At 35.8% G+C, this 23,050-nt stretch overlaps 1 protein-coding gene across 1 annotated transcript in view; it reads right to left on the reverse strand.

Annotated features, from left to right (window-relative positions):
- Positions 1–23,050, reverse strand: part of CNTN5 (contactin 5) — a 1,397,849-nt gene that overhangs the window by 845,433 nt on the left and 529,366 nt on the right. Inside the window, exon 3 of the mRNA XM_032295928.1 lies at positions 2,015–2,139. Within this exon, the coding sequence (XP_032151819.1) occupies positions 2,015–2,069 (55 nt within the window). The 5' untranslated portion in view covers positions 2,070–2,139. The remainder of the gene's footprint in view (positions 1–2,014; positions 2,140–23,050) is intronic.

The following is a 23,050-nucleotide window of genomic DNA, read 5'->3' on the forward strand; positions in this document are numbered from 1 at the left end:
TGACATTGAGAAGATAAAAGACAAAAAATTGAGATCAGCAGGAAAGACGGCAATTGTAATGGTGCACAAAGAAGAGGAACCCAACATTGAATAATATATCTGAAGACTCTGGATTTCTTTTTTAAGTAACCATAATATTCGTGAATGATGATTTTCATTTAACTCTTCATGCCTTTGAAATATCTTGCCTTTTCATGTCATAGATGAGAGGTCTCTACCAATATTTCATAGAGGTCTCATTTTTTCTTCCATGTCTCTTATTAAACCTGTTTCCTCAGTAAGCAACGTGTTGAACATATGATAGTACTAATATATAAATAATTACATGGTGTGTTGTTTTTGCAGTTATTTAATTACTAGTATTGCAATAAAAAACACTTTTATATATCTTTTAAAAGCATTTAAATAAGTGTAGGTATGCTGCAGATATTGCATTCATTACATAACATGTAATTTATATAACCAAAATACTGAATTTATTTCTGTATATAAAGAAATTCTTTTAGATTTCAAATAAGGTTTTGGAGCATAAGCTGATTATCAGGTGAAGCCTGCCTTTTTAGTTATAAGGAAGACTCATATATCACACATAATTGAAGTTACACTTTGGTACATTACAAACAGTAAATCATGTATAAAGGCTAAATAATAAATATTGTAAAGCTATAATTTTAAAATATAGCTCAATGTTTTTAAGAAGAGTTTATATTTATTTCTATTTGTGTTTGTTCTTTTATCAGTTCCTTTTTCTTTAGACAATCTGCAGTTTCTTCATGGTATACAATATGGGAAAGATTTAGTTGACAGGGGAATATGTTTAATTCTTTGAAATAAAGAAACTTAGTATAATCAATTAGATATTTTTGTTGCATAGTAATATAACCATATTATATTATGGTTAAGGCTATTTGTGGTCACATGTAAATAATATGCAGGTTCTATATCTTCATATAGCTTTGTATTCTATATTATCCATATGATAAATATATATCATATACATCTATTACCCTCATATATATGCATATATGTGTGGTACATATATGTTTTTATATCAATATTTGCATAGAGTACTGAATGATCATATATACCAAAATGAATAGTCTATTTCTATAAACATTATATTTAGTATAATTAACACATTAAAATATGTTTAAAATGAAAGCAATCTTTTAATCTAAAATTATCAGCTGTTATATTTTATTTCAGACTCGCTTACCAATTTAGCCCACAATATAGGTACTGATTTAAATGTAATCAAGCTGTAAATATTACATGCATAGCACTTAAATCATGACCACAATTTAATTTCTAACCACTCTTAAATTAAAGCAAATAAGACCTGACATATTAACTTTTAGCATTATGATATTATTACTCCAAAGATTAAAAACTTTCTTTTTCAGAATAAAATATCTCATTTTAGAGTCAAGATATAGAAAAATAAGTTTAATTAAAACAAAGTCAGAGAAGGTGAGACAATCAGGAAAAATGCATTGTGTTAGAGATGCCTTTAGATAATGTGTTATATATAATAAAGTTAACCTGATTCTGGTTTTATATGGTGAAATTTAGCACTGTAATGAGACACTTTTATAACTAGTTGCTATAAAATATATGTTTATTAACATACATATACATTTATATGCATAAATATATGCATATAAGTATGTGTATATGTGAGATATATATGTATCTGGTGTGTGTGTGTGTGTGTGTGTGTGTGTGTGTGTCCCCAAGTCTTCCGACAGCAAGAAGGTTTAGATTGCAAATGAATGTCAATAAAGTAAATACTTATTTTATTAACATTTATAGTGTACCTTATTATACTGAATCACATATGACATTTTGCAATGCTAACAGAGGCTTAAGGGTTGCTGCCTTTCTCTTGTTGAAAAGTATAAATATTAATATAAATTTAAATGATACCTGAGGATATTTTGTAATGGAGACCTTGATATATATTGGGTATTTTGATACTTAGAAAATAAGATAATTAATTAGCCAAGCATTTTACCTGAAAGACACATGGCGACTGAAAGAAACAGCATGAGTTTCCAAGAGGAAGCCATCCTGGGTCACTAAAATCTTCTGTGTCTCAATGTGTTCAACAGCTCTGGTGTTTCCTTATTAAAGTGTGCCCTGTTTGAGATAGATAACAATTTTCTTCAACAGAGAAAATAAACAAAAAAGCAAACAAATACAAACAAATGCAAAAATCTCCTAATAACATGAAAAATAACTATCAGTGCAAAGGTCAGATTAATATGCACTAGAATAAAGAGCAATAATATATTTCTGTTAGAATTCATGTACTATACAACACAAGTACTTAGAAAATGTGATCAACTTTCCTTTTCACATTTATCTACATTGAATACTCCCTTACAGATAGTAAAAACATCAGGTTCTAATGGGGGTCATTTTTCCTCACAGGGAATGTATCATAGCTGTATTTATTGCCTTAGTCAAATTATTGGACTAGAAAAATAGGGTAGAGAAACCAGTTATGTTAATATATACTGCTTTGGTCTAGAACATAACTAATGATCAGTGGCCAAGTGATTTTACACATTGTGCCCGTAGCTCATCAAAACCACCACAGGGAATTTTTCTCATTTAATTATTAATGTCAACTTCTTTTGTTTATAACTCCTATGATTATCTGTACTGTGTTATAGTTCCCTCCTTTGGTGAATTATTTCTTTCAGCATCTTTTGCTAGCTGGAACCAAAGGGAGAAAAAGGATTTTTATGAATATTTAATGTTTTTGTCTAATGCCATTTTGATAAAGATAACCAGTATAGTACATTAATACACTTTGGTTTCTTTTTTTGTTTCCCCTGAATGATACAATAAAAATGAAAAGAATATAAACTTCTAATGCTAAACTTTCTGCAAGAACTTGACAAATATATATTGGAAATTTCTATAATACACAGGTACCTCCAGAATTTTCAGATGTCAGCTATGTTCTTCTTGGCCCAAAGCTGTTCAGTTGAGAAATAATTGTACAGTATGTCAATGATTTTTGAATAATAATTGCCTTCTTGGTACCTGGTCCCTACTTACAAATTTAAAAGTCTAAGTTATCTCTACATTTTAAGAAACATCTGAAAAATATAGACACTTTTTTCCCCTATCTACATCATAATTAATATAGTTATGTCAAACAAAGGAATTTATTGTCAGTACTTCTACCTGAATGAAGTTAGTTACATTTTATTCAGAATTTTAAGTATAAGTATTGGTAGTCTATCTTAACTTTATATTTGGGGATCATTAATGGAGAAGAAAGTTAAGGGTAATAATGGTTAATTTATTTATAATGAATAAACAAAATAAATTTTTCATCATTTTCTCTATTTTCTGAGTAAATATCCGAAATACATACAATTTGAAGCACTAAATAGCAACCTCATAGCTAATTTTGACAATTTAAAACATCTTGATTATTTATACACTTCTTTTTACTAGAAAGGAAAAGAAGAAAATCAATGTCTCACACATAATAATTGGAGAGATTAAAGTTGTCAGAAGTACGATTATAACACATGAGAACTGGACAGCTGAGTTAGTCAATTTTCAATTCATGATCAAATTGACCTTTTTTGAAATTGTGAATTCTGAGAAGGTAATACAGCTTTGGCTTAACTCATTTTGATGAGCTTGTGCTCGGTCCTGTACTCCCCAAACTGGTACTTCCCTCTCTGTTTACAATGTCCTAAGGTCCTCTGATGCTCTAAATTTTCTTCATAAACAAATACAAATGTTATTACAACCCTTACAAGCTGTTTCTGGGACTGTTAAAGGGAAAAACCACACACATTTACATGCATACACATACACAGGTTGAGAGCTATGAAAAGGAGAACTGACTCAGGAAGATAGCAAGAGAAAACGGGCACAGTAGCAAAGGATCATCAGTCAAATTTCAAGAAGTTATTGGTCTTAGATAAAGAACTCATTTTTGAGTGGAACAGTGTGGAAAGACAGACAAGGAACACGTGGATAAATAAGTCAGTGTCAAAGTGTGAGACACACTCTGAAGAAGTTAATAAAGGGACAACCTGTGACCAGAGGATAGAAAGGGTGATTTTTGCAGGAATCCATGTAAAGCACTCTTATAAGATGACATGTAGGACATTATGAAATAACCTTTATGTGTAAACTCCATGCACATTTTTCCTGTTCTCAAATATAAATGGTACACTGAATTTGATTACCAAAATAACTTCCTTTATATTAAAATCTCTTATAAGTGAAGAAGTGTGTGTGTGAGTGTGTGTGTGTGTGTGTGTGTGTGTGTGTATTCATTTTCAAGCATCAGTGCTTGGTTCTTAGGGCATAAACAAAATAATATTTCTTAAATACACACAACATAATATTTCTTAAAAAGTCATTCTTTTTAAGATACAGAAATTACATTCTTTATTTTTACTCTCTTCTCTTTCTCTCCCTTTCTGCAGCTTTCTGATATTGTGATTACTATTTTGTGCTTTTTCTATGGACAAATTGGAGTTGTATACATTTATATAGCACAATGTAATGCTTTGATACCGGTATAAAATATGGTATAACTAAATAAAGCTAATTAAGATTTATATCACCTCACTTACCTATCTGTTTTTTATGATGAGATATCTGATATTTGTTCCCTTTGTTACTTTAAAATTATTTATTTTATATATTACATATAAAAATTATATATTTTAAAGTAACAAAGGACATTAAGCTAACTAACTTAATGAAGGACATTAAGCTAACTAAAATAACTCTATTGAATAAAATAAAGAGTAAATGAAACAATCTCTAAAATTCTGAAATGTGTAAACTTTTTTATATGCTTCTTTTGAAAACATAGTTATCCAATGACTTTAATAAAATCCCTGCACCAAAGTAATATAACAATATAAATAATTACACATGTATTAGATTCCTACTAGACGCAAGGTTAACTTACAATCAGTGAATAAATTTACCAAAGCAGAGAAGGAGGTGTATTTGGAAATGCCTTTTTGCCTACTAGTTTAATGTATCAGTTATAAATTAAACTGCTGTGCACTGTGAGATTAAAAAGCCACAAACAGGAATTTGGAAACTACTAATTAGATTTTTTAAAATCTCACATTTAAAAATAACATTTCAATTATTAGAATATATACTTATTATCAACTATGGCATTCAAAGAACAATGTATGAAATGACATCACATTTCTTGGCATTTTCCTCTGAATTATTGAAAATATTTGCAAGTGAAGTACACTAAGTAGATCACAATGGTAGGATTCAGTCATAAATTACAAAAAATAAATGCACTGTGAGTTTGACTGCATGTACAAGTACTTAAGCATTACACTTTAATTGGACTGAATATATGTCTATGAAATAAGTCAAGTAATAATAGTATCTTTCTACTTGGTTACAAGTTAGTCTTTTAAAAAGGCAAGTTGTTATGGGTGCATATATCTGCAAATTGAGAGAGAGACAGAAGGATAGAATGAGCAAGAGAGAGAGAAATATCTATTACAGACTACTGGTTTCTCCAATTCTACATAGTTTGGCCCAAGGCCATATGCAATCTGGTCATTGCCTAACTTTTTGACTTCATCTTCTAACATTTTAGACTCACTCCATTCCCACAACACTGACTTTTTTGCTGCTCCTCAAGTATGCTGAGCATTTATTGTGTCTTCTGCCTGGACCTCTCCAATATCAGTTTTTTCCTTACCTTAAGAGTTTTAAATCACTGCAGACTGTTCTTTCTAGAAGCCTCTCTAGGTTACCATCCTTAAAATAGCAAGCTCCTCCTGTCAGTCCTGTCACTAATTTTTCTTACATTTGCCCTGCTTATTTTTATTCTTAGCAATTATCAGTGCCTGAGGTTATATTAGTCTATTTACATCTTAATTATCTTTTTCTCCTACTAGAATGTCATATCCATGGAAGCAAGGATTTTTGTCTTGTTTATCTTTATAGAACCAGTATCTAGAACGCTGACCACCATAGAAAGTATTCAATTAATATTTTTAGGCAATAAGTATTGAATAAATTGAAGTCTCTAGGAAATAAATTATTTGGCATAAAATAAAATAATAACAAACTAGCCAGATGCATGGATCATGCTTGTAATGCACTTTGGGAGGCCAAAGCAGGCAGATCACTTGAGGTCAGGAGTTTGAGACCAGCCTGGCCAACATGGTGAAACCTTGTCTCTACCAAAAATATAAAAATGGGCTAGGTGTGGTGGCACTTGCCTATAATATCAGCTACTCAGGAGGCTGAGACATGAGAATCACTTGAACCCAAAAGGCAGAGGTTGCAGTGAGCTGAGATTGTGCCACTGCACTCCAGCCTGGGTGATGGAGTGAGACTCTGTCTCAAAAAAAAAAAAAAAAGGAAAAGAAAATCTCAAATGTTTCTTAGATGTTCACACTATATTCATGTGCTGTATAATAACATTTCAGGCAATTACAAACTGCATATATGATGATGTTCCCATAAGATTGTAATTTTATTTTTCCTGTTCTTTTTCTATGTTTAAATACACAAATACTTATTGTGTTACAATTGCCTACATTATTCAATACAGTACAGTACAATGCTGTACAGGTCTGTAATGTAGGAACAATAGGCTACATTATAGCCTAGATCTGTAGCAAGCTATACCATCTAGGTTTGTATAAGTAAACTCTACAACATCCACACAATTATCCACACAATGATTATATCTCCTAAGAAGACATTTCTCAGAATGTGGCTCAGTCATTAAGGGATACTTGACTATACTAATAACAACTATCATTTGTTAAATAAATTACAGGCAGTGTGTTAACCACTTTACCTACACATCCTCTAAGACAGCACTTATTGATGAAACTAATTTGCCCCAGGTCACGCAGTTAGTAAGCAATGTTAACCCTTCCGCTACATCATTTCTTACAAGATTCCACAGCAATCCCTGAGAGAGATTAGACCACCTTGATTCTGACACAATTGGGACTGATATTCAGTTAATAAAAGATCCTTAAAAAACAATTCACCAGCAAGAGGTCCCAAGATGGCTGAATAAGAGGCAGCTCTGGAATGCAGTTCCCAGTGAGAGAGATACGGAAGCCGAGTGGTCTCCACAATTTCAAACGAGGTACCAGGTTCATTTTGTGGATCTGGTTGGACAGTGGGTATAAACCAAATAGAGCAAGTTGAGGCAAGGTGGGGCACTGCTCCACCCAGGTGGTGCATGCAACCAACTGGAGGACTGGGGGATCTCCCACGCTGGGACTTCAGTTTGGGTACAGTGCTCCACCCAAGCCCTCTACAACCCACAGAACAGGAGATCTTCGCCAGGCTGAAAAGCCTCAGCAAGCTGCCTGAACAGGGCAGAATAGCAACTTCAGCCGGAGCCAGAGCTGTCAGCATAGATCTAGGTGGAAGCACTGGCAGATGCTGAGAAAGCCAAAAAGCCAGCAGGACAGAGCTACCTGCCCCCGCCAGGAAAGAAGGGGAACTTAATGCAGGGAAACAGGCCATACAGCAGGAAGGGTCTCCCCCGACAAAGCCTAGCAGGCTAAAAAAACTCTTACTTCAGAGTTTTGCACCCAGAACATCAGTTAGAGAGTGAACAGGAACAAACAAGCTCTGTGGGGGGAAAGGGCAACCGCCATTGCAGAAGGTGGCCTAATTTTCCTGAGTAAATATAAGATGCAGAAAAAAAATGCAGCAGCAATTTGTAGCAGCCCAGCAGTGCCTCTGCAGGCAGACAAAGGAAAGACCACCTCCCCAAGCAGTTACCGGAGATCAAACCTATATAAATTCAACAAGAAGGGAAGAATTGAGTGCAAGAAGGATGAAAACATCAAAAACCAGAATGCCTCTCCCCCACCATGAGATCACAACTCCTCACCAACAAGGGAACAAAGCAGGATGGAGAACGAATTTGATGAACTGACAGAACCAGGCTTCAGAAGGCGGGTAATAACAAACTTCTCTGAGTTAAAGGAACATGTTCTAACCCAATGCAAAGAAAATAAAAACCCTGAAAAAAAGGTTAGCCGAAATGCTAACTAGAATAACCAGCTTAGAGAAGAACATAAATGACTTGATGGGGCCGAAAAACAGAGCACAAGAACTTCATGAAGCATATACGAGTTTCAATAGCTGAATAGATCAAGCAGAAGAAAGGATATCAGAGATTGAAGATCAACTTAATGAAATAAAAGGAGAAGACAAGCAAAGAGAAAAAAGAGTGAAAGGAAAAAACAAAACCACCAAGAAATATGGCATTATGCAAAAAGACTTAATGTACGGCTTGATCGGTGTACCAGAAGAAGATGGGGAGAATGAATCCAAGCTGGAAAACACTCTTCAGGATATTATCCAGGAGAACTTCCCCAGCCTAGCAAGGCAGGCCAACATTCAAATACAGGAAATACAGAGAACACCACAATGATACTCCTCTAGAAGAGCAACCCCAAGGCACATAATCATCCAATTCACCAGACTTGAAATGAACGAAAAAATGCTAAGGGCAGCCACAAAGAGAGGTGGGGTCACCCACAAAGAGAAGCCCCTCAGACTCACAGCGAATCTCTCGGCAGAAACCCTGCAAGCCAGAAGAGAGTAGGGGCCAATATTCAACATCCTTAAAGAAAAGAACTTTCAACCCAGAATTTCATATCCAGCAAAACTAAGCTTCATAAGTGAAGGAGAAATAAAATCCTTTATGAACAAGCAATTGCTGAGAGATTTTGTCCCTACCAGACCTGCCCTGCAAGAGCTCCTGAAGGAAGCACTAAACACAGAAAGGAAAAACCAGTTCCAGCCACTTCAAAAAAGAACCAAATGGTAAGGACCAATGAGGCAATGAAGAAATTACACCAACCAAAGGACAACAACCAACCAGTAACAATATGGCAGGATCAAATTCACACATAATAGTATTAACATTAAATGTAAATGTACTAAATGCCCCAATCAAAAGACACAGACTGGCAAACTGGATAAAAAGACAAGAATCACGGGTGTGCAGTATTCGGGAGACCCATCTCACATGCACAGACACACACGGACTCAAAATAAAGGGATGGAAGAAGACTTACCAAGCAAATGGAGAACAAAAAAAGCAGGGTGGCAATCCTAGTCTCTTATAAAATGGACTTTAAACCAACAAAGATCAAAAGAGACAAAGAAGGGCATTACATAACGGTAAAAGGATCAATGCAACAAGAAGAGCTAATTCTAAATATATATGCACCCAATACAGGAGAACCCTGATACATAAAGCAATTCCTTAATGACCTACAAAGAGACTTAGACACCCACACAATAATAGTGGGAGACTTTAACATTTCACTGTCAACATTAGACAGACAACGAGACAGAAAATCAACAAGGAAATCCAGGATTTAAATGCAGATTTGGACCAAGCAAGCTATAGAGATGTACAGAACTCTCAACCCAAATCCACAGATTATACATTCTTCTCAGCATCACATCACATTTCCTCTATAATTGACCACATACTTGGAATTAAATTACTCCTCGGTAAATGCAAAAGAATGAAAATCATAACAGTCTCTCAGACCATAATGCAATCAAATTAGAATTTAGGATTAAGAAACTCACTCAAAAACTGCACAACTTCATAGAAACTGAACAACTGGTTTCTGAATGTCAAATGGATAAACAAGGAAATGAAGGCAGAAATAAAGATGTTCTTTGAAACCAACAAGAATGAAGACACAATGTAACAGAATCTCTGGGACACATTTAAAGCAGTTTCTAGAGAAAAATTCTTAGCAATAAATGCCCAGATGAGGAGAAAGAAAAGATCTAAAATCGACACGCTATCATCAAAATTGAAAGAGATAGAAAGGCAAGATTAAAGGAACTCAAAAGCTAGAAGAAGACAAGAAATAACTAAGATCAGAGCAGAACTGAAGGAGACAGAGACACAAAAAAATCCTTCAAAAATTAAACAAATCCAGAAGCCAGTGTTTTGAAAAGATCAACAAAATATATAGACCACTAGCCAGGGCAATTTAAAAAAAGAAGAATTAAACAGATGCAATTAAAAATGATAAAGGGGACATCACTGCTGATTCACAGAAATACAAACTACCGTCAGAGATTACTACAAACAACTCTATGCACAGAAACCAATAATTCTGGAAGAAATGGACAGATCACTGGATACTTGTACTCTCCCATGACTAAACCAAGAGGAAGTTGAAACCCTGAATAGACCAATAACAAGGGCTGAAGTCGAGGCAGAAATTAATGGCCTACTGACCAAAAAAAGTCCACGTCCAGAAGAGTCCACAGCTGAATTCTACCAGACATAGAGGAGCTGATACCATTCCTGTTGAAACTATTCCAAACAATAAAAAAGAGGGAATCCTCCCTAACTCTTTCTATGAGACCAACATCATCCTGATACCAAAATCTGGCAGAGACAAAACTAAAAAAGAAAACTATGGGCCAATATCCATGATGAACAGTAATGCAAAAATCTTGAATAAAATACTGGCAAACTGATTGCAACAGCACAACAAAAAGCTTATCCAACATGATCAAGTAGGCTTCATCCCGGGGATGCAAGGCTGGTTCAACATACACAGATCTATAAACGCAATTCACCACAGAAACAGAACCAAAGACAAAAACCACATAATTATCTCAATAGATGTAGAGAAGGTCTTTGGCAAAATTCAACAGCACTTTATGCTAAAAACTCTCAATAAACTAGGTATCGATAGAATGTATCTCAAAACAATAAAAGCTATTTACAACAAACCCACAGCCAATATCATACCGAATTAGCAAAAATCAGAAGCATTCCCTTTGAAGTCTGGCACATGACAAGGATGCCCTCTCTCACCACTCTTATTCAATATAGTATTGGAAGATCCAGCCAGAGCAATTAGGCAAGAAAAAGAAATAAAGAGCATTCAATTAGGAAAAGAAGTCAAATTGTCCCTCTTTGCAGATGACATGATGGTATATTTAGAAGACTGCATTATCTCAGCCCAAAACCTCCTTAAGCTGATAAGCAACTTCGGCAAAGCCTCAGGATAAAAGATCAATGTGCAGAAATCACAAGCATTCCTATACACCAAAAACAGACAAACAGAGAGCCAAATCCTGAATGAACTCCCATTTACAATTGCTACAAAGAGAACAAAATACCTAGGAATACAACTAACAAAGGAGGTAAAAGATCTCTTCAAGGAGAACTACAAACCACTAATCAAGGAAATAAGAGAGGACACAAACAGATGGAAAAACGTTCCATGCTCATGGTTGGGAAGAATCAACATTGTGAAAATGGCCATACTGTACAAAGTAATTTATAGATTCAACATTATCCCCATCAAGCTACCAATGACCTTCTTCATAGAACTGGAAAAAACCACTTCAAACTTCATATGGAACCAAAAGAGAGCCCACATAGCCAAAATAATCCTAAGCAAAAAGAAAAAAGCAGGAGGCATCATGCTGCCTGACTTCAAATTATACTACAAGGCCACAGAAATCAAAACAACATGGTACTGGTACCAAAACAGAGCCACAGACCAATGGAACAGAACAGAGGACTTGGAAGCAATGCCACACATCTACAACTATCTGATCTTTGACAAACTGGACAAAAACAAGCAATGGGGAAAGGATTCCCTGTTTAATAAATGTTTTTGGGAAAACTGGCTAGCTATAGGCAAGAAGCTGAAACTGGACCCCTTCCTGACACCTTATATAAAAATTAACTCCAGATGGATTAAAGATTTAAACAGAAGAACTACCACCATAAAAACCCTAGAAGAAAACCTAGGCAAAACCATTCAGGACATAGGCACAGGCAAGGACTTCATGGCTAAAACACCAAAAGCAATGGCAACAAAAGTCACAATAGACAAATGGGACCTAATTAAACTTAAGAGCTTCTGTACAGCAAAAGGAACCATCATTAGAGTAAACTGGCAACTAACAGAATGGGAAAAAATTTTCTCAATTTACCCATCAGACAAAGGGCTAATATCCAGAATCTACAAAGAACTAAAGCAGATTTACAAGAAAAAAAAAATTCAAGAGTGGGTGAAGGATGTGAACAAACACTTCTCAAAAGAAGACAAATATGCAGCCAACTAACATATGAAAACATGCTCATCATCACTGGTCATTAAAGAAATTCAAATCAAAACCACATTGAGATACCACCTCACACCACTTAGAATGGCAATTATTAAAAAATCTGGAAACAACAGATGCTGGAGAGGATGTGGAGAAATAGGAACATTTTACACTGTTGGTGGGAGTGTAAATTAGTTCAACCATTGTGGAAGACAGTGTGGCGATTCTTCAAGGATCTAAAAATAGAAATTCCATTTGACCCAGCAATCCCATTACTGAGTATATATCCAAAGGATTATAAATAGTTCTATCATAAAGACAGATGCACACGTATGTTCATTGTGGTACTGTTTACGATAGCAAAGACCTGGAACCAACCCAAATACCCACTGATAATAGACTGGACAAAAAAAAAAAAATGTGGCACATATATACCATGGAATACTATGCAGCCATAAAGAATGATGAGTTTGTGTCCTTTGTAGAGACGTGGATGAACCTAGAAACCATCATTCACTGCAAACTGACACAAGAACAGAAAACCAAACACCACCGGTTTCCACTCATAGGCGGTTGATGAACGATGAGAACACTTGGGCACAGGGAAGGGAACAACACTCACAGGCCTAGTTGGGGGGATGAAGGAGAGTGGGGGAGACAGCAGTGGGGGGCAGGGAGGATGGAGAGGGATAACAGCAAACCACCATGTCATGTATGTACCTATACAACAATCCTGCAAGATGCAGGATGTGCATATGTACCCCAGAGCCCAAATACAATAAAATATAGATATATATATTGAAAAAAGTAAGAAAGAAATAGAAATACCATTCGACCCAGCAATCCCATTACTTGGTATACACCCAAAGAATTATAAATTGTTCTATTATAAAGACACACACACACATATGTTCACTGTGGCACTGTTTACGATAGCAGAGACTTGGAACCAACCCAAATGTCCATCAATGACAGACTGGATAAAGAAAATGTGGCACATATACACCATGGAATATTATGCAGCCATAAAAAATGATGACTTCATTTTTTATGTCCTTCATAGGGACATGGATGAATCTGGAAACCATCATTCTCGGCAAAGTGACACAAGAACAGAAAACCAAACACCACATGTTCTCACTCATGGGGGATGTTGAACAATGAGAACACATGGACACAAGGAGAGGAGAATCACACACGTTGGTCAGCTGGTGGGGGTTGGGGAGGGCAGCGGGGAGTTGGGAGAGTGGGGAGGGATAACATGGGGAGAAATACCAGATATAGGTGATGGGGGGATGAAGGTGGTAAACCACCTTACCACGTATGTACCTAGGCAACAATCCTGCATGATCTGCACATGTACTGCAGAACCTAAAGTACAATAAAATAAAAAAAATTTCATTCACATATGCCTGAAATGTTTGTCATCTAATATTTGATTCTAAATTCTTAATATAGAATATATGCCAATTATTATATAGTGGTGACATATTTTTATGATTATAAAGATTCTGGTAAAATAATGATTTCTTTTATTGTGGTATCACAGGACACTTTAGTATATAAATAGTGCCTGTGTTGCATCATATACAACTTTAAATTAATTTAAAGTGGCCTAAAAACATACGAAGTGATCTGATGGCAGGATTCTGGAGGCTTTCATTATTTTTATTCAGTTATCTCATACACACATTATAGCATTTTCAAGTCACTATCTTGTAAAGTTCAGGGTTTCACCCTTAAACAAACTTTTTGCCAAATGTTCTCACTGTTGGTACTCTCATGTATCTGTCATTAGTTATTCTGGCAAATTAGAAGAGCAGAGGTTGAGTAAAGTGTTTCTACTTCCATTTGCATGTGACAAGGTCACGGTAGGAAGGCCTTTTATGTAAATTTTGGTGAAAGGAATAAAATGAAGAAATATCTCTTTTTCTGTGGACCTTATTCTCCATCTCAACCATGACTCTTTAGTAAGACTGAAGCTTGTGACATTCTGCTGGGAAGTACCCTTGAGGGTCTGAATAAGGGTGTAATAGGGCTTATAGAAAAGGAACATAAAATAAGTTTTTGAGGTAAGTTGCTTTCAAGATACCCTTGAAGTTACCTAGCCCAATGCATCTGGGAAAAAAATAGGTAATAAAATGTAGCCAAAGTTATAGCTGGAATAAAAAAGAATGTGTCTGTCTTCTTATTGTTTCTGTCACATATCCTTCGAGGACCAAGCAGCAAAAAAAAATTTTGATTTCCAAATTTAACCACACCGAGTTATGATATTGTTTATTTTAAAAAAGTAAATGAGTTTTGTGTCCCAGACAAAGTGCTATGAGATGTAGCTAGAAGACTGAGCTCACAGTGTTCGTGTGTTTTGGAGGCATTCTTTAATGTGATTTTCTATAGTGTGTTAAACACAGTGAAGCATAGTGAAGATCAGTTTTTCTTACTCTTTTTAATATAAATATTTTTTAAGTCTCAACAAAACCTGCATGGGATAGGGTCCAATAAGACTTTAAAAAGGAGCCACACTGGTTTTCTGAGACTTCAAGTCAACTTTATAATTTTATTTAAAATATACAAGTAGAAAAAATATGGTTCAAAATTATTTATTACTCAAAAGTACAATTAATGGAGACTGGAGCCAGAAAGAAAAAAGACGACTACTCTGGAAAATCTGATGCCACAAACAGTTTGATTCCTACCACCTAGTGACTAATATTAGAACAAGGTAAAAACACAACTACGACTCATGACTCCACACAAATTCTGACAGGCCCTGTGTTGTGTTGGGATGGGGAGTACCACTTCATGGCTGAGTGGCAGCAGATTTCCTTTTCTGGCAATTTAGGAACTGGACATCATGACTAAGAAGGAGTATGTCCTTCTTAAAGTAATGCGGAAAATAGTCCTGAATACCTCAATGAACTATGTGAAAGAAAAAAAAAAAACTTATTAGATGTCAAAGCTAGATAAGAGTGGCAAGCTGAGAACCAAAGAAAACTTTACTATTAAGCGACTTTGCGAATTTTAATGTACTTCAGATTTACGTATATGAATGGTTTCAGAGTGGCGGACCAAAACCAAAGCCAAGAGCTCACCCAGGTGGGTAATCAAATAGGAGACTCCATATGTCTAAGACCCCAAAGGAATTTCTCTTTAGAGAGATACACCATAAAACAGTAAAATAGAATTTTCAGGTCTAAACTATGAGAACAGATGGAAAGAAAAAAGAAAATCTCAATAGTCAAAAATTCAGTCAATATAAATGAAACATACAGGAAAACAAACTGGTTTAAGTTAGAGTCAATAGAAATAATAAATGTCAGAAGCACACCTGCAAAGACTTCAGATATTTGACTTTCAGACAGATTACATGTGTTATTAAAAAAAAAGAACTAAGGAACACCATGAGAAAGAGAAAACAGGAATAAAAAGAATATCTAAAAAGTAGCCCAGAAAGTCAATAGATGGAAAGTGTAAAAGAAAGAAACACAATGAGAATGAAAATGTCTTACTATGCTTAATCAGATTCTTGGAATGAGAAAGAGAATGGGATGAGGTAATATGTGAAAATATAGATAATTGCTAAGATTTGCCAGAATTGATAAAATTTACTAATTTTTAGATTCTTAAAGACCAGAAAAACCCCCCAAAGCATAAATACCTTGGCATATCATACTGAAAATGCAAAATACAAAAAGCAGCCAGAGAGAAAAAGAAAGTAACTACAAAAGTAGGAAAATTAGACTCGCATTTGACTTCTTGATAGCAAGAATGAGATTTTAAAAATTAAAATAATATACTGAGAGATTAAAAAATGAGAATAATGTACTTTATTGCTAAAGCAAATAAGAAACCCATTAGCCTGAGGTTGTCTCTGTAACTCAAGCACTTAGATAAGCAAACTGAAACTTAACTTGGAAACCTTTTCTATAACTGACTTAAGAAAAATTAGTCTCAGCCAATCACAAACAGTCAACCAGTGATTGGCTATACAATTAGGGACCTCCAATCAGATCATATCCAAATAAGGCAAACAACTAGCTGTAGCCAATCAGATAATTTTTAACTTTACTTTTGTGTTCAGCCTACAAATGCTCACTGTTCAGACTGATAGAGAAGAGCTCCCTGAATCTCTTTCAATTTTGAGTGCTGCCTGATTTATCAATCATTACTTACCTAAATAAACTCTGAAATTTAATTTGTCTAGAGTGTTTAACAATGTACTATTCTAGATCCAGTGAAAATGTATTTAAAGGACAGGAGAGAAGGAACCATTCTATTAAATCAAAAACTGATTTTTCTAAAAATAAATCCTTACAGAGAAAAATAATAAATAATATTTATCAGAGAAAGGAAAACTGGTAGTTCCAGAAGTAAGCTATAAAATTCATAAAGGAAAAAGTAACAATAGATAACACGTATAATTGTTATTATATGCCAGCTACTGTTCTAAGTGCTTTTCTAGAGGAATTCATATTACAAAAAGAACTTTAAGAGTAAACATATTATTTCCATTTTACAGATAAGGAAACTGGGGCACAGAAAGGTTAAGCAACATTTCTAAATTTGCACAACTATTGAGTAAACTGTGTATTACATCTAGACAGTCTAACTCCAGCAGCCACGTCTTTAACCAACAAACTAGACTCTCTGGAAGAATAATGAGCCAAAAACGTGATGATTGTCTTTACAAAGCAATAATAATCATATCTTTTGGGGTAAAAAGTAAGACAAACATAAGTTAAGGGAAGACAGTAGCATATAAATTAAGAGGAAGTGGCCAAAGTTAAAATAGCTCATATTACTCGGAAAGAGGATAAAGCAATTAACTTTAGATTTTTGTAATACATCTATGTTAAATTTTCTACGTTAACTGCTGAAAAATAAATTATTCTGAAAATAAATTCATATCCATCTTAATTGTTTTTTTCTCTTGTTGCCTAGGCTGGAGTGTAATGGCACAATCTTGGCTCACTGCAACCTCCACCTCCCAGGTTCAAGCGATTCTCCTGCCTCAGCCTTCTGAGTAGCTGAGATTACAGATAAGGGCCACCACCCAGCTAAAGACAGGGTTTTGCCATGTTGTATTTTTAGTAAAGACAGGGTTTTGCCATGTTGGCCAGGCTGGTCTCAAACTCCCACCTCAGCCTCCCAAAGTGCTGGGATTACAGGCATGAGCCACTGCGCCCAGTCCCATCTTAAATCTTTACAACTTCCTGCTGTTTGGTAATAAAATAGATACACACCTGAAATTATTTATTAAAAACTCTTTTACAGAGAATTTAGCATGTAATGCAACTTCTACGTTTCCTGTAAAACAGAAACCTAAATTTTTAGTCTAGTATTACAGGCTGTCTATAGTCTGTCTCAAATGATTTGTCTGCCCACACGCCTTCCACTGCTCCACTTCAAACTTCTAGAGTTCAGCTAATGGAAATAATTTTCATTCATAAACCTAATTTGTGTTCTATATCTTTCATGAAAGACTCACACTCACACTCTTCCTCATAACATTTCTTAAATCAAAATATTTATCTTTGTCAGGAATGAAATAAAGAGTCAGTGTAGCCAGGTGTGTTGGCTCACACCTGTCAGCCCAACACTTTGGGAGGCCAAGGCGGGAGGATCACAAGGTCAGGAGTTCCAGACCATCCTGAATAACATGGTGAAAACCCATATCTACTAAAAATACAAAAATTAGCTGGGTGTGATGGCACATGCCTGTAATGCCAGCTACTCTGGAGGCTGAGGCAGGAAAATCCCTTGAACCCAGGAGGCGGAGGTTGTGGTGAGCCTAGATCACGCCATTGCAGTCCAGCCTGGGCAACAGAGCAACACTTTGTCTCAAAAAAAATAAAGTCAGTGCAAAGATCTTAACATAAGAATGGTCTTTGCGTATCCAAGCTGCAGAGAAAAAGCCAGCATGAGAGCAAAGTAATGCTCAGGAGGAAGCAGCAGATCAAGCCTGAGGGTCATACAAGGCCAGATTGCAAAGGATCCATAGGTCAGTCAAAGGAGTGTGAATTTTACTAAAAACACCATCATAAAAAAATAATCACGTAACTAAATTTCAAATTTCAAAAGTTCTGATAACTTCCAGTATTACCTATTTTTTTTTTTTTTTTTTTTTTTTGCAATATAATGTACTGCCAATTGAAGAGTCATGAGGTCTACAAATGAGGGGAGGAGACTTTATTTATTATAAAGGGTTATAGCCTGCAGGGTGTCCATCTCTACACTCTTTATAAAAACTAAAGTTTCCTCTCACAATTTATAGATCTTGTGATTCTTGAGTTGATATATTTGATCGATGAGCTTAGGATTCTGAATAGGATTCACAGTTCCTCCTGATCCTTTTGAATATCTATGTTTACGCAACCTGTTCAGTATAAATTCCTATTCCATCCTCCCCTCCCTCAAAGCGTCTGCTAATGGTATTGGTGAGAGGCTACCCTTTCCAGCCCATCAGAATGGCCACCTTGCAGGACATAACCCTTTATAAAAAATGAAGTATTTCCAAATGTATAGATCTTGTGATGCTTCAGTTGACAGTTCACAGGAATAAATGACATTTCATCATTACAGAGAAGATAAACAGATGTCACAAAGTAATAGGATTTGCCTAATGTCCCTCGTAATTCAAAGTCAGCATCGGAATTAGGGCTGTACCTTCTCATTCCTGGTCGAGAGCTCTAAATAAAGTATTCACGCCGATTTTTATTTCCTATTGATGGGAAAATCGATTCAAAGTTCAAGCTGTTGGAGAATTTAAGAGAACAGATTTGTATTCATTTTAGAAGTTCTTCTGATAATGAGTGGGATGACTTAGGAGATGAAGTTCTGGTTACACGCAGCGAGAGGGCCACACGCATTCCAAATGTGTGACTTATGAAAGGGGACTTGGGTTACTGCATCCTAGAAGACAAACCAGTGAGAACATGAGAACAACTGTTCAGCGTTCTGCATGAACAAGTAAGTTGACTAAATTCTGACTAAAGGAGTTTTAAATATATAATTTGCAGAATATATCCTCTTCTTTGTGCAACAGTGAGAGGTAATCCAGATTTCACACGGATAAATTTATTTTCTGATAAAGTTAGCAGAGGAATGAGGAAACCTGAAAGATTTTGAGTTTTAAAGATCTCCTTTGTATCACTTGATATGAATAAGATTTTAGGGCCATGATCTCTAAACAGAGAAATAAACCTATATTTACTCTGATATTTAAATTCCATTTTAATTTAATTACATATGAAAATCAGGATTTTTTGAAGGTGGTTAAGAGTAATTACACTTAATTAGTGTTGGTTAAATTGGGCTTTTAATGATTTACTAAAATTTAACCCACATCCCCTTGGAAAAAAATGGCATTTTGAATCACAATCTTCATCTGGCAGTTGAAACCACAGGGCTAAATTGCATTTAAACAATGTCTTGTTATAGGCACATGGTTAAACTGGGAATTGTAAATAATTCCAAGGCAATGTTTGAAATAGCAAATAGAACTACCTTTAGGAGTCATATACATTTTTGTTCTTCATTTCCACATTAAACCTTTTTACTGGAAATATTTATATTCTCTAAAGACAAGGCAAATATATCTGATAAAAAATAAGCCAAACAAACAATCAAACTTGGGAATATTTTCCGTAAACATATATAGGATTGTTATAAAATACTGGGCAGCTCCCCTGGTGGAATTTTACACACAGTGTGACAAGAATCTATAAGTGTGGTCTTCTAGGTTGTTGACAAAAGGATTACAAAGAAATCTCAATGAATGAAAAACAGATACTACAGGAATATGCAGTGGATGTTTTTATATCTCAAATGTTAATCCAAATGGCTATTATTGATTATTCCCCCCCACAGTAACGACTGAGAAGCATTGTGATCAAGTAGATAGGAACTAGTAAGTAAAATAAAGAAATCTGAATTCTGGGCAAAGCCAAGTCCCTAATAAACTGCCTCTCTCTATTTTAGCTTCCTTATTCTGTGTCTAGGCAGCACCGGCCTTTGCAGACTCCTAGAAACAAGTTAACTGATTTTATTAAGTCCTTTGACACTTCACAGAAAAAAAAAAAAAAATCTCAATAGTCACTATAATTTCTCCACTTGTTTTTGTTAGTTAAATGGCTTTAAAAATTCTTAATACTGTTTATTTCAGAATCAGGCATTTAAAATATTTAGTCATATAGAAAGCCACTGATTTTTTCAATCCCTGACTCAGTTCCACAAGCAAAAAATAATCTCATTATATATATGTTCTCAGCACAATACCTAAATATCTGAAACAGTAATTATAAATAGTATAAATAGCACATTGAATTTACATGAGTTTATATATGTCTTTTAACAGCTGCTTATCTCAGCTAGGTGTGGTGGCTTATGCCTGTAATCCCAGCACTTCTGGAGGTGGAAGCGGGCAGATGACGAGGTCAGGAGTTTGAGACCAGTGAAACCCCGTCTCTACTAGAAATACACAAATTAGTTGGGCATGGTGGTGTGCACCTGTAATCCCAGCTACCCGGGAGGTTGAGGCAAGAGAATCACTTGAACCAGGGAGGCAGAGCTCATGGTGAGCTGAAATCGCACCTCTGCCCTCCAACCTGGGTGACAGAGCAAAGGAAAAAAAAAAGCTGCTGATCTCAGAATATGCCTAATAAAGTTTGGATGTTGTATCCTCTAAATCTCAGGTTAAGTTGGAATTTCCAGTGTTGGAAGTGGGGCCTAGTTGGGAGGTGATTGGATCTGAGGGTAGATATTTCTGGAATGATTCAGCCCCATCCCCTCAGGGCTATTCTTGCAATACTGAGCAAGTTCTCACAGATCCTTCACCTTCCACCTTAGTAAAAGCTTTCCGAGGCCTCCCTAGAAACCAAGTAGACGCCAGTACCAATTAAACCCCTGTTCTTCATAAATTATGCAACTTCAGGTATTCTTTACAGCAACACAAGAACAGCCTAAAAGAAAGCCCCTATATTCGGAAAAGTTTTCAAGGTAGAATTATCTCTACTTTATTTATTTTCTTTTTTTTTTGGAGACAGTCTCTCTCTGTTGCCCAGGCTGGAGTGCAGTGGTACAATCTCAGCTCACTGCAACCTCTGCCTCCTGAGTTCAAGCAATTCTCCTGCCTCAGCCTTCTGAGTAGCTGGGATTACAGGAACATGACACCATGCCTGGCTAATTTTTGTAGTTTTAGTAGAGACAGGGTTTTACCATGTTGGCCAGGCTGGTCTCAAACTCCTGACCTCAGGTGATCTGCCCCCCATGGCCTCCCAAAGTGCTGGGATTACAGGCGTGAGCCACGGCACATGGTCTAATTTCTGTTATATCTAATAAAGGACAGTAACTATGTATTGTTTATCAAGGTTCATTGTGCCTTGATATTTTTAGAACATAGTGATTGGCTCACACGGATTTTGAATGCTCTGAGAAATGTCAGACAAGATTAAGAAAGTAAATCTAGCAGAGTTAGACCCTAACTGAATTTGATATCAGAAGTGCAAATAAATGTGATAGTCAGCAAAGCCACCCACCAGAAAGATCCACTTGACAGATACCTTGAATATTTTCCAGAAATGTATAATAAAAGCAGAAAGTACAAGAAAGAGGTGACCGCAGTCAATCGGGCAGTGACCCAAATATAAGATGCTGTATAAAATGAATGTGGACTAAATTTAGCTATTCTTGTGCTATTGTTCATTTGCAGAAATCACCTTATTTCTGAAGTCTAAGAGCCATGTATTTCAAGGTTTAAGTGCAGAGAAATATGATTCTGTAGAGTCAAACTGAGATTTTCTCACCCAGGAAAGAGAATAGCTAAAGTTGCAGAAATTTCAGACAGAAAGAATTCTATTCCAGGAATATATATAACCGAGCACAGATTATATATCCAGGATAAATTTAAGAGAGGTGGCCAAATAAGGCATACCAGACAAGGCACAACGTGAGGCCTTCAGTTAAAAAGAAGGATCTGTGGCCTTTATGTGGCAGCCTTGAAGATACTTTGTTCTAAGTTCCTTCCAAGGAAAAATTTTTAGCTCAGCTGCAAAGGGAGCAGCGAGCTGCCAGCTTCCAGTTGTTAGCAACTCCAGGATCCACCTCTGTGTCTCAGCTTGAACCATGTGATTCCCCAACAACCCCAACCAATGACTGAGCATGGTGGTGGTACAAGGACCTGGTGTCCATTTCTGCCTAATGAGAGATGCCTCTAATAGCCAATCTTGGCTCTGCAGGCACACAAAGTGTTGGCCCAGGTTATTGGTTTCCACCAGAGGTGACGTTGCCCTCCAGGGAACATTTAGCAATCTTTGGAGGTTTCTGATGCTGTTGTCACAGCTGAGGGTATGCTACTGGCATCTAGTAGTAGGAGCCAAGGATCCTAGTAAACATTGTATTAAGTTGGTGCAAAAGTAATTGTAGTTTTGATATGAAAAGTAATGGCAAAACACACAATTATTTTTGCACCAACCTAATAATATTCAGCCTTCCTCATTGGGGATATTATCATAAGTGAAATAAGCCAGACATACAAAGATAAATACCATATGTTCTTATTCATATGTGGAATTTTTAGAAGTTGAAATGATAGAGGTAGTGAATAGAACAGTGGTTACCAGAGACTTGAGAGGATATAGGGGAGAAGGCATGGGAAGAGGTGGGTTAATGGGTAAAAAATTACAAATTTAAAGGAAGAAAAATTCTAGTGCCCTATTGCACAGTAGAGTGACTACAGTCAACAGTAAATTGCTAGAAGAGAGGAGTTGGAATGTTCTAACTACAAAGAAATTATAAATGTTTGAGGTGATAGATATGTTAACTACCCTGACTTAATCATTACACAATATATTAATGTACTTAAACAACACACTGTATCCCATAAATATGTACAATTATTATGTGACAACTAAAAACAGATAAACAGATA

Source organism: Sapajus apella, unplaced genomic scaffold, assembly GCF_009761245.1.
Source record: "Sapajus apella isolate SASKATOON/1434 unplaced genomic scaffold, GSC_monkey_1.0 scaffold34, whole genome shotgun sequence".
Taxonomy (NCBI): domain Eukaryota; kingdom Metazoa; phylum Chordata; class Mammalia; order Primates; family Cebidae; genus Sapajus; species Sapajus apella.